Here is a 12,831-nt window from a genome sequence, read left to right as displayed (position 1 = left end):
TTAGAAATGTCTATGGATGGTAATGACCACTTAATATCAGTTAAACTGCATGTTCGTTTGCCACTTCTACTAATTTAGCAATAAAACAATTTACTATTTTTAGCAATAAAACATTATCAGTTCTGAAAGTATATTAAGACACGACACAAAGGCGAAAAATGTTTTTCTCCGACATCTATGTGTATGAAACTTATTGTTTCTAGGTAAAGTTCGATTGTATTAAGTATTTGAGGTAAATAAATTGTCTTCTATCTGTACTTTCATCATCAGATTAAACCTCGGCTATTAGTGCTGTTACCAAGGAAAAACAAAACGACGAACGCTACATAACTATAGTTAGTCACCAAAAGATCTGCAGACCGTCACGTACAAAAAACTCATGCGTCATAAATGCGTCTAGTCCTTTAGGCTTTACGGCGTGACAAAGAATCAGAAATAAATACATACGTTGGAGAATACGAAACCCTAAAAATTACTCTCCGGGTTCGGGAAAAAAATAACGCTTTCTACACTAATACCCATAGTAGCATCAGTGATAGATACGTTAGGAACAGCCTCTTAATCGGGGGTCCAAGTTTTATCACAGACACCTTTGATTTTTCAAAGTTATGTGAGTTATAGAAATTAATTATCATTTGTTTTAACACGAAGAAAGACTACTTCATAAAATTTACACGCCTCAGAGTTCTTTACAAAAAGTTCTCAAAAGTGGGTTAAATCTATCAATTTGCATTTGTTGCGCTTCATAGTACAACACCTAATTAATTGCTTGGATAACAAAAAACTCCCGTTTCACTTCTAAGCAGTCACAAAGATATCCACATAATGTATGTAGCTACATAGTCACTATATGATTGAATGTCTTTAGGCTACATTAACTAAAACTTTCGTTTAAACAAACTGGTCACAAAGAAACTCACATAATGTACGTATGTGATCCGAAGCGCATTCCTTCCGGGGAGTTCAGGAAAACAATGCAAGGTCGCCAATCAGACATGAACCGAATCACGTAGCACTTACAGATATGGATACTGGTAATCCCGTGCCCCTTATCACATGACGTTATACACAATGATTAAGAGAAGGAATTGAAATGAGACCGCAATGATGGAGATGACGTCAAGACCAGATGTTCTTGGAAGCAGCGACGTGACTTCTGTCATACGATAGCTTCGAACAATGGATTAATTGGTTAAGTTATAGTTCGGTCTAGTGGCTGACATGGGAAATGGTTCATACATGAGCCGAATGACTGTTTTAGAATCATAACGCAATTCAGTAGGCATTCAAATATGGATGTAATGTAATGGAAAGTATAACAAAAAATATTCAAAAGCATATGCTTGTATAGATATAGAATTAGATAGAGTATATACTCTATCTAATTTCTGTAATAAAGTCCATCTTGCCCAGCCCCCATAACTGGCTTAGAACGCCTCACTTGTTTCTGCCCTTCAAAACCAAAGACACGAGGATTTTAATTGGGATTGGTCAAACCTTGTTTAAGTAAAAAGTTTTTTAAATATGAAACTATTGTATAGTTTCATATTTAAAAAACATGCTTTCGTATAGTTTCTAGTTGTATCCTAAAATCTTGAAAAGTAATTGTGGGATAGATTTAAAATATTTACAAGTTATAAGTTCCCACGGGAATTACGAAGATAGCCATAACGTACTGTAGCCGTTTTTAGATCTTAGAACACTTCGTGGTACTACTCCGGCGGCACCACCGCCACATCTATTTCTGCCTAATAACAGCAGTGTTAAACGCTGTCATGTTCTGTTTTTAAGGATGTAGTGACATGCTTCTCTGAGGCGTTCCAGGTTAGCCCCCAGGGGTAGTGATGTATCTGTACTATTTTCACGTAAGAATCTAATCTTATCCGGGGCTAATTACAGGTGTCCATGGGTGGCAGTACCCACTTACCATCTGGTGTATTACATGCTCGTATGCTACTCCTATATTATAAAAAAAGACTTCACGAAGGAATCTAATCCTATTTGGGGTTGATTACAGATGTCCATTGGCAGCATTAGCCACTTACCATCAGGTGTACTGCGGGCTCGTCTGTTACTCCTATATTATAAGAAACAGGATAAAAGCACACATCATAGATATCATACCGATGATTCATATCAAATATAATTCATATAGTTTGACTCATAGGCCGTAGCACCATTGTCTCCAATATGTAACATGTAGCTTTTCTAGGCTGTACAACCGCAAAAATACTCTATATGCATAATTCATAGTGTGCGTGATAAGGGCACATGAAATACTGAATCATTTCGTCGAATGCTCTCAGGATGTGGTCATATCGTACGTTGAATAAACATTTGGTGCAGGTGTTAGGTAAATTCTAGGACGTATGTATTGTGAAAGAGGAAAATAGTTATAGTAATTGTTTGTGAAACTTCCTAACTTCTATATTTAGAGCTATATGTTGTGGTTTCTTGTTATTGGTCACAGAAGCTTTTTTTTATTCAATTTGCTAACAATGTTTATTTAAAAAAACTCATAATAATCATTGTAATTGTTATAACATTTGTTGTAAAATTTCAGCTGGATCATTTGATTTCATTTGACTTCTGTAATCAATTGCAAGTATGATTTATTATTGAGGCTGGTCACAGACCCATCGTTTCCCTTAAGGATTAGTTACAAACCTCATTGCGTATGGACAACGGTAAGCATAATACTGTAGGCCTTGATAAAGCAGAAACAGATATAGTGACATTCGCAAACTACTACATTCAAGCAAAAATGCACTTGTTGACAATAGGCGGGCGTTTAAATTATTTTTTTGAAATTTCCTGAAACAACGCATCCAAACACGAAAATAGTTTCAAACAGCTCAGGTATTACGTGTAAAGCTTAAACACCGATGAGCGACGAGGGAACGGGGATAATGCGTCAGCGATCGATATTACCGACATGAGATATTGCCAGTAGCGGGCAGCTACACGCGGGTAATGATAGGATTTGCGGAGCGACGCGCCGACGCCTGTTCGAGCTAAGGACCGATTGAGATAAATGTTGTAGACTAGATGTTGGTTTGGGTTTTCTTAGTACACTCAAGGTGGTAGCTTTTTATTAGATTTGAGTAACAAACGAGCATTCAATCCACCTGGTGATAAGTGATCCAACGCCTCTGAAAAGTATGTCTTCCATAACCTAACCTAACCTAATCTACCATTCAAACCAGCACACTCTAACGGTGACCAATGCTGTGATTAGGCGGAAATAGGTTACTACACCTGTACAATCAAATCTATTGTAGTCTACACCTGTTATTTATTACAAACGACACAGAAGCCGACGTTAAAACTTTTATATTTTCTGGAAGATCACATCTAATGCCAGGCACGAAAATAGGTTCAAACAGCTCAGGTATTACGTGTAAAGCTTAAACACCGACGAGCGATGAGGGAACGGGGATAATGTGTCAGCGATCGATATTACCGACATGAGATATTGCCAGTAGCGGGCAGCTACACGCGGGTAATGATAGGATTTGCGGAGCGACGCGCCGACGCCTGTTCGAGCTAAGGACCGCGATTGAGATAAATGTTGTAGCCTAGATGTTGGTTTGGGTTTTCTTGGTACACTCATGGTAGCTTTTTATTACATTTAAATAGCAAATCTGGTTGCAGTACATCTGACTGTAAGTGGACATTTATATCCAGCTCTGGCGATCACAGATGAGTTGCTATCCCTGAAGAATAAGAAAGTCTCCTAATATGTAACTCCGCCGGCATCCACACCCTTCTACCGTAACGGAGACAGATTTATGCTAGAAATATATGTAGTGGTGACTCCGATAACATGATATTTATCTTATAAAAAGTATGCGCGACGAATACCTAAATGATATATTTTTAGGGAAGTCGGTTAAAAACGGTGTGAGATTGATCAGCTCTACTGTTACGGTAAAACATAAGAGAATTTCACTCAATATAATGTTTTCTATATTTGCGTGAATATTTTGTCTACATATGTTTAGCATTCCAGTTCGCTTCACAGATATCAAAACCAGGATATTATGATAAGAACATTGAAACCACAAACAATTTTATATATCGGTTCATGTTGATGAACGACTTCAACCTTAGTCGTAGGTTTGATATTTAATTCATTGCTGGGTTTAACCTCTTTGTAGTTCCTTATGATCTTTAATGAGCAGGCATCTTTGAAATTACGGCGCTCTTCGCTTAGGAATGTTTATTTAATATGAATATATGGATGCAACACAGTAACAAGTCAATATTTTGCTTGTAGACTGCTTGTCAGACAAATTTGTGGTACGCTTCTTAGGTTCATAAACTACCAACTAACTGCTTCCTTCGTAGTTAATTCTTTATTCTTTCGTAGCTATGCCATTAAGCTGTTTTAAATGGGTGTAAAGCACTTCTTCAAAACTGAGAATATTGGCGGCTCTTCTGGTACTTATCATGTTTAGGCGTCGATTATTACTTTGCATCGAATGGCTCCGCTTCGAAAGTTACTTCGAAAAAAGAAATTACTTAGAATGCTTCATATACCTTTGTGGGTGATACAACGCAATATCCTTCAGACGAGAATATATTATTAGAAAAAATTAAACATTTTGCGTCTTAAGTTAATGTTGTTGTAAAGTAAGATTTTGTTGTAAAGTTTTAGCCGAAACTATAGCAAAGAGATTTCTAAGATAAACTTATAGGATTAATTTAATAACCATTTTCAATGTGAGTTTAATTAAATTTTTGCGATTGATCAAATCTAGCAATATTTTTCGCACAGAGATTTGGATTTTTTATTTAAATTCTAGTTTTAGAACAATGGCGTTAAGAAAACAAAAAAAACAGTACAATAGCGAATCGTTCCATCAAAAACAAGTCGTCTCTTAGATAATGTCACTCCCATTCAGTGGAGTGTGAAGTTAAAAGATGCAACTTACGATAATGTGTTTGGATAATATTATATTTTGCTAGCTTGCGGGGAAGCGGCGACTTCGCTTAATATTACAGATTCATTGCAAAACACTTATTTTTTTAAATTACATCTTTACGCAATTTACAAACAAAGGCGAGTTACAAACACCAAGACTTTTTAAATATTCCACGTAAATAGAAATTACCATAAAATTTTGTAGTACTAAATATATTTAAAAAAAAGGTTTAAGGTTTTAAATACATATAGGTATAAAAATTGTAGAATAATAATGGAAAAATAAATTTATAGCCATGAAAATTCAAATTGCCCGGCCGTCGGAAACGTTTCACATTTCATATTAGCATGGTAAATTAAGAAGTCAAATATTAGTCAATACCTCATATACGAAAGTGTTAAACAATTTAAACCTTCGACTTTTATTCAGATAAGATATGCTTTTACAGGCATCCAGTTTCTTTATATAGCGATAAGTTTACTTTGTTTACTAACATATAAATGTATAGCATTGATATATCTATAGCGGTTTAAAACTCAGCCACTCCGTCAGGGAGGTATGTGGTTCGAATTCCAGGCACGTATTAGAAGATAATTATGAAGTATCTGTGAAAAATCCACACACCAGCGAGCTAAAAGGAAACCTAGGTATTGGACATAACAACATTGTTTAAATTACAGATTAATTGGAATTAATTTAAAAAACGAAGGAAATAAGGCAATAGACGTCATCAATTGTCACTTAGCCCAACGAACAGATTAAAAAAGTAAAAAGTGAAACAGATAAAAAACGAAACCGATCCTAGAATGCGTCGAAGCAATTTCTCTTGTGTCTTATTAACGATTCACCACCCCGGGGTCTCATTATCGGGTTAACACGTGTTGGTTCGAAAAAATAAAGCGTAAAAGCTCCTACCGAGTCAATTCTCATGGAAATCCTGTTGAAATTAATCGCCCACATTAGTATCGGAATGGGACGGCTTTATCCTGCCTGTGATGTGCCGCGATCGCACTGATTTTTCGAATGGATACAGCGCGGGTGGTTATTTAGTAAGAATACATTACGTACTTGAAAGTTTTTTTTATACAATATAATAAGCCCAATAGCCGAGATTCGAATAGCTATTTGCCTATTACAAATTAATAATTATTTGCATAAACAGTTAAAGAAAACGTAATGAAAACGCCTATAGAGGCCTATATAGGCCTGATAGTTCTTTAAAAAAATGTATTTTGTCTGTCCCAGCGCTGGTCACAGGCTTCTTTTCAGAATTATAATCTTTAGGCAGCGTTTCCCAGCCTTTTTCAGTCCACGGACCCTTAGGAAATCAAGCACTGTCCCTGTAGTCTCGGGACTAGGATAGGGCTACGGTATCCCCTGCCTGTCGTATGAGGCGACTAAAAGGGGGCTTCTAGGGTTGCGGGCGGCAAGAGTGGGAGCTCGAACAGTCCAGCAAGGAACCCCGGGAAGGACGACGGTGTATATCTATTTTTACAACGGTGTGGCCGCACACCGTTGTAAAAATAGATATAGGTAGCGTAGCGAAAAAATTCTAAGTCTATGGTTGTAAACACTAGGTGTGTGGGAGGAGCGTAAACTGCTCCTATAGGCGTAAACTATAGGCATTAAACAGACTTAATAACTGGAGTTGATTAGATACGTCCATGGGTGGTAGTAGTCATTTACCATCAGAGGGACTGCATGCTTGTCTGCTACTCCTGTATTTTAAAAAGAAATATTATTGTATATTACTGTATATTAAGAAGAAATATTTGATCCGATTTGAATTTATTGCAGTGTGGCCTATTGCTAATTTTTTTCACTAAATTTAAAAACTTTTGGTATCCATTCATGAGAAAAATAAAATATATGTTGGTGTAAAACCAAATTAATTTGAGCTATACCTCCAATTCTTACCTCAACGTCTCATCTCACATCTCACAGAAATATTTTGTATGACATTAAAGTTATGTTTTGTATAACATAAGCAGTGATAGCCTAGTGGTTTAGAAAGGCCTCTCGATCGAGGTGTCCGAGATTCAAATCCCAGGCACGAACCTCTGATTTTTCGAAATTATGTTCCTATTAGAAATTAATTATCATGTGCTTAGGTAAACGGTGAAATAAAACATCGTGAGAAAACCTGCATACTTGAGAGATTTATAAAATAAAAAAATCTCAAAGGTATGTGAAGTCTACCAATACGCACTTGGCCAGTGCGGTGGACTATGGCCTAATCCTTCTCATTCTAAGAGGAGACCCGTGCCCAGCAGTGGGACAGTAATGGGTTGATGATGATGATGAAAGTTACAAAAATCTTTGCAATTAGCCCTGACGGACTAATGTAGGAGGGGTAGGGTCAGTGCGCCTCGTGCCTCTGGTCTTAGGACCTCTAAATATTTATAAGTTCATTTGTAAATACTTTTAAAATTTTATTAACTTCGTAGCCTGGGGGCCTCATTCAACATTTCCGCCCCAATGTGTCCAATGGACTTAATCTGCCACTGGCACTCGGCCTGAGCATTTACCAGCGGTTCTGGACATGTATTACCTCAAGACCAACAGAGAAATGTTGCCATTTTTGAGGACTGAGATCCAAATCAATGGACATTCACAGTTACACATCTTTGCAACAGAATCCTCAGACAATATTTTCATAAAGTCAAAAACTCAGACTGCTGCCCTGAACCATATAAATTTATATATAACCCAGTAAATATTGAACATACTTTATTAATTTATGAACCTAAGATGGGTTCATAGGAAAGCAGTTTTACTTAAATTCAGATTTTCAATTTATTAATTAGTAATAGCAAGACTATGTTACTTTACTTTGGGCATATATGCTATTTAGCATCAGATATCCTTGGCAAACAACGGCTACTTACTGTCAGGTGGGTTGCAGTACAACGTTGATAAGGTATTATTGATGTTTATTTATATAAAATAAATAACAGTTTAAAAAAACTAAAAAAATACACTTTTTATAGAAAATCCAACTAAAAAATAGAAAATATATTTTTTTTAATTTGAATTAAGAATAGTGTAAATAAGTTAAAAATATTTTTTTTTTGTAACAAAAGCGTGGGGTGCATAGTGTCAATAATTATAAATATTTTATTGATAGATATTGAGTAGAAGGATTATCATTTTGATAATATCTTAAAAAGCACCCCACGCAAGGTTAGGTTAGGTGATCGGTGCGCCTGGTAGATTCCTTTATTGGTCTTAACGCAGACCTTCCGGGTCTCAGGAAAACAAAAATCGCTGATCCTGATTATCCTAGTAAGGATAACGGGTCAGAATGTTTAAAATATTGAATTGTCATCGGTCCTTAATAAGTATGCCAAATTTCAAGTTAATCTGACGTTTTGAAGGGGGTTAAAATCATGTTCAAAGATTCCGTTACATACTAACATACCAACATACATACGTCTGAAGCTAATAAAAGCGTATTAAAAAAAAAGGAATTCTCTTCTTTGAATACTTACATAATAATTATAATTACGAGATAAATTATTATTATCATACCTACTTGGTTTCCTGTTATATTAAGTATTTTCCTGTTTTTCTGTAATGATACAGTAATTTGTTTAAAAATAAAGGCTATATTGATAAAAGGATTGTAAAAATGTTTCTGAACGAAACTTAAAATGACAGTTCCAATTAAGATTATCATCTGACAGTTTGATATAACCTAATATTGGCATATCTATTTATAAACATAATGTCCGCTTCATGAAAATGAATGTAATGCCTGAATCTCTAACTGAAATGTTGTACTTTATAATTTTTTGTGACTGAAAAAGCATGAAAATAATCGTGACTACAGTTTTAATTGCAAACATTTAGATTCAAACGTTACCTACGTTAGCTTGCTCTTATAAATACGATGTAAATTGCAGGAACCGATAGTCAAGGAAACCATTTAGTACTCTCAAGTGTTAGATGTTATCGGATTTCGTTATCTAATGTAAACAAATAGGGTGTTACCTTTGCTTTCAGGGCATAGACGGTGTTTGAAAATCCGTACAGTTTCGCTGCGTAAAACACAACTCCGCCGCCGAACACACACGCACATGTCGCCCAGACATTCTTGTACACATTTTTACCCCTCGCGAAACTCAAATTTCGATGTAAAACCGGCGAAATTTGCAATTTTTGTAACAATTTACTCGATGTGCGGCCAATCGTAGCCATGTTGGTGAAACAGCTGATTGACAATTTGACATGTGCGAGCGAGAAGGCAAGAAGGAAGTGTCAAACGCGCATGCGCCGTCTCTAAACTTTACAATAGGTCGTAGACACAAATGAAACCCCAATGAAAATTTATTATTTATTGAAAAAGACGTTATATGTTAACTAATTATGCCTGAACAATATGCCTAACAGGTACAGTAGAGCAAACTATCCATTCAATACTTTTATAATTTGGAAACTTTGGATAGACTAGACACCTTACTTCAAAATGAAACACCAATACATAGAAAATCTGTGTACTTTTCCCATAATTGTAAAAAACCATTAACCTTCCAAGTCAATAATATTGCAAACACAAACTAAAATCAGAGCATAAAATATAACATTAGTTTATTATTTTAAAATCTAGATTCTATCAAATATGTATTTATATTGACATGAGATAAAATACATAAAGTATGGATGTGGTTACAACAACCTCTAGCATGATCAGAGCCCTACTTAATACGAAACTGCCAAGAAATATGCAAATCCTACACTAGTGCTGTTACATCATTCCCCATTATAAGAGAATAAATTAAACTACATTACTATTGATGCAAAAAGTGCAAATAAAAATAATGTGGTGACATTATACAATTTTTAAAAGCATTCTATGTATTATACTGTAAGTAATTAAGTCGACAATTTTATACAACATGGCAGAGCAGTCACAGGTCTGACACGCAGAGGGTCCTGGGTTCGAGTCCCGGCTAGACAGATATTTACATGATTAATTTAGATTTCTCTGTCCATGTTATCCATGATATATGTAAAGTCCTAGTGTGGGAGTGTAAAAAGCATTATTATTATTTTAATGTGCAACTTGTCTATGCGTATGTTATAACTATTCCCCTGGGGCATCAATAATTGTTACAGTTTCGTCTTTCATGTGTGAATTATTCCTATGGTGTGTATTATCAATGACAACTTGTACTTGTGTCTCGTCAACATGTGATGAGTGGAGCGGCTCCGTTTCCTGAGGCTGCTCCTCGGTTACCATTTCTTGCACCGAGTGCAATATGATCCGCTTAACTGACTCCATGTTATCATACATTCCGTACTCAGCTTGCCATAGTATAGTCGTGATTAACTGCTGAATGTTCCCTTTGGTCTGCGGTCCTTTGAACTTTCTCAACTTATTTGCAACATAGTCTCCGAATACACTATACTCATCCCTCTTCGACGAGTTGTCTATGACAATCCTTTCTGGTTTAGGATAAGTCTTTGGCGATTGAAAGATATAATTGGATGACCGCCTTGGAGGTGGAGACTGGATCTCTCTTTTAATATGCTTCACTTTAACTTTTTTACGCTTTGGCTCATAAGAATCAATGTTCGGGTACACCTCTTCTTCCAGCCATTCTTCATCTGAGCCTCTGTTGTGCATCTGACGTACTAAGATCTCATTCTCATCCACATTATCATTATCATGATCTGAATTTTCAAGGACATCAACCTGCAAAAGAAATTAAATATATAATATTGTTCAGTCATCAGTACAAAAGATTATTTTTATCTACAACAGGCGAGATAGAAGATTAAATAAAGATGATTGACATTCCATTATATTACTGCTAACAATAGAAATTAATTTGTAAACAATGGAATAGTGAATAAATATCGATAAGGGAACGCAATAATTCTTAATATGAATCGATCTCCCATCGATCGATTCGATTGGGCGCGTCACTAACCCTACCGAAATCGACTGATAATCGATGAGCGCGCGGGATCAGTGTTTTTATCAACTATGTGATCAGTAAATTATAACCTATATAAGTACCCTTTGTATTTCAATTACGGGCATGGACTCCTCCCCCGTCTCTGTCCGGCTACCTTGGCGCTTATTTAGATCAACTGATACAGAATAACGTACGTTGTCATTTTTGTAGTTCTTTACATATTTCCTTCGTTTCTGACGCGGTGTCGATATTGTGCTTTGATTTGTATTATCGTCATCATCTAACGCTCGGAACGTTGACTCGTCTAGCGTCCCATTCTGCAGGAGATCCCATTGAATCGGATGCTTATTCACCAAATGAGTTCTCAAGTTTGTTGTATTACCGAAATACTTGTATTGAGTATCACACAATTTACACAACACTGCAGTACACCTTTTATTCTCTTCCAAACGATCAAAGAATCGCCACACTAGCGACGACGTTTTCTTCATGATGTCACAAAAGTTAATTTGCCGCCAAAACTGATGAATATTGAATCCGAAACCGATTAAAAACGCATATCGAATCGAAATATTATCACAAACAAAATTGTATAACAAGATGGCGATCGAATGAAGCGCAGTAATCGAGCGAGGAATGACCTTGTTCACTCGATGTAAAATGGCCGCCGAGTATGGGACGCGAGTCAATTGACGTTGTCTGCGCACCAACGCCACGTTATTTTTTATCTGCGCCTGTCAAGCGTTTCGTTACAAGGTTAGCATTATTTATTATAAATGTTCAGAATATTATATTGATTACTTTCCGCACCAGTTATAAAATATTTTACAGGAAAGTATTAATATATATTATAAAATGTCTCACTTTTAGTTATAGTTTACTTGATTGAATTTGATGATTAATATTTGTGTATACGCAGTAACTAAACGTTTATCGCAATCTCATATCTCGGAAAAAGTTTAATTCTAATCTCGCGCGTTTATTTTAATTTATATTTAAGGCTGATAAAAGTTTATTGAGTTAGCGGTTTTTAAATATGAAATTGTTGTTTTAATGTGTATAGTGGATGTCATCTAATATTGGTATATAATTATAAGATTTTATCAATTATATTAGTAACTTTTTTAATTGTTAACTATTGAGTTTTTAGCTTAACATAATCCTTTACGTTAGATCGAAGTTATGGATGAATTTTATAATCCAGTCATAGATTAGTATCTATGAATCCAGTAATAAAATGTACAACGCGGCTTATATTTAGTAGATTATGTGGAATGCACTGCCAATGAATTTTGAAAGATTTTTCATCAGTAATAACATAGTAAAGAAAGAGAATAATCTATGCGTGTATATTTCTTGCTGCTGTTAGCTTATCTAAGTGTATTTTGGTATACTTTTATATTTATTTTTATATTATATTTATTCTTATTATCCGTTAATCATCTGAAGGACAATAAAAACCTAAGGATTAGCATAATAACGTGTAGTTTGAAATGGCGAATATAAATTAGTATTCTGGCTTAATGATTCATTCATAAATACTATTGAATTTCTACAATCTACATTTACATTTCAAGTAGATGCACATTATAGATAGGTACATTTGAATTTATGTGATTAGGAATAAATAGGAATTAAAACCACATTTGAGTATGAATGAGCATTTATTGTATTAATTTGTCGTTGATGATGCTAGAATAGTGCAGTAGAATTGTTTAGCAGAGTTTTATTTCCTTGTAGAAAGTAGATATTACCTACTGCCTTTCTGGATATTGTATATTTACACACAAACGCTTTTAGTTAAATAAAATATCTAAATGTCAGTAATAAATCAATAATATTTTTGTGTATATTTTAGATCTATGTGACTAATACAGCACCAGAGTCTTCTAGGTATCAGATACACCTTATGTTTCTTGGAGCGATTTAGTTAAGACATCCATTGTTTGTTCTCGTCGCTTCGAACATCGCGCGCAAGG

At 35.3% G+C, this 12,831-nt stretch overlaps 2 protein-coding genes across 6 annotated transcripts in view; both read right to left on the bottom strand.

Moving 5' to 3' along the window:
* The window catches only part of MICU3 (Mitochondrial calcium uptake 3), a 118,114-nt gene extending 108,977 nt beyond the window's left edge, over nt 1-9,137 (bottom strand). For all 4 annotated transcript variants that reach the window (XM_073077085.1, XM_073077088.1, XM_073077086.1 and 1 more), the window contains exon 1: nt 8,922-9,137. In XM_073077085.1, coding sequence (XP_072933186.1) covers nt 8,922-9,128 — 207 coding nt within the window. In that variant the 5' untranslated portion in view covers nt 9,129-9,137. The remainder of the gene's footprint in view (nt 1-8,921) is intronic.
* Nucleotides 9,138-9,250: 113 nt separating this feature from the next.
* Nucleotides 9,251-11,529, bottom strand: LOC140745312 (uncharacterized). 2 transcript variants are annotated; one of them, XM_073077083.1, is made up of 2 exons: nt 10,954-11,529; nt 9,251-10,626 (listed from the first exon to the last, which is right to left on the bottom strand). In XM_073077083.1, exons 1-2 carry the CDS (start codon nt 11,341-11,343, stop codon nt 10,015-10,017), a joined length of 1,002 nt encoding a protein of 333 aa, XP_072933184.1. In that variant the 5' UTR covers nt 11,344-11,529; the 3' UTR covers nt 9,251-10,014. The 2 variants fall into 2 exon arrangements, with proteins under 2 accessions (XP_072933184.1, XP_072933185.1); XM_073077084.1 differs by having other exon boundaries at nt 11,047-11,529.
* Between the last annotated feature and the right edge of the window lie 1,302 nt (nt 11,530-12,831).

Source organism: Epargyreus clarus, unplaced genomic scaffold (assembly GCF_041222505.1).
Source record: "Epargyreus clarus isolate Ecla_fem2 unplaced genomic scaffold, WU_Ecla_fem_2.2 ptg000010l, whole genome shotgun sequence".
Taxonomy (NCBI): Eukaryota; Metazoa; Arthropoda; class Insecta; order Lepidoptera; family Hesperiidae; genus Epargyreus; species Epargyreus clarus.
The sequence above is the reverse complement of the archived record's forward strand: the minus strand, read 5'-3'. Positions and strand labels throughout refer to the sequence as shown.

Excerpts from the sequence above, each read along its gene's own strand:
- LOC140745312 (XM_073077083.1), bottom strand. The coding sequence starts at position 11,343 with ATGAAGAAAACGTCGTCGCTAGTGTGGCGATTCTTTGATCGTTTGGAA. Across the intron at positions 10,627-10,953 it reads CCGTAATTGAAATACAAAGG|GTTGATGTCCTTGAAAATTC; the intron begins GTACTTATATAG and ends TTTCTTTTGCAG.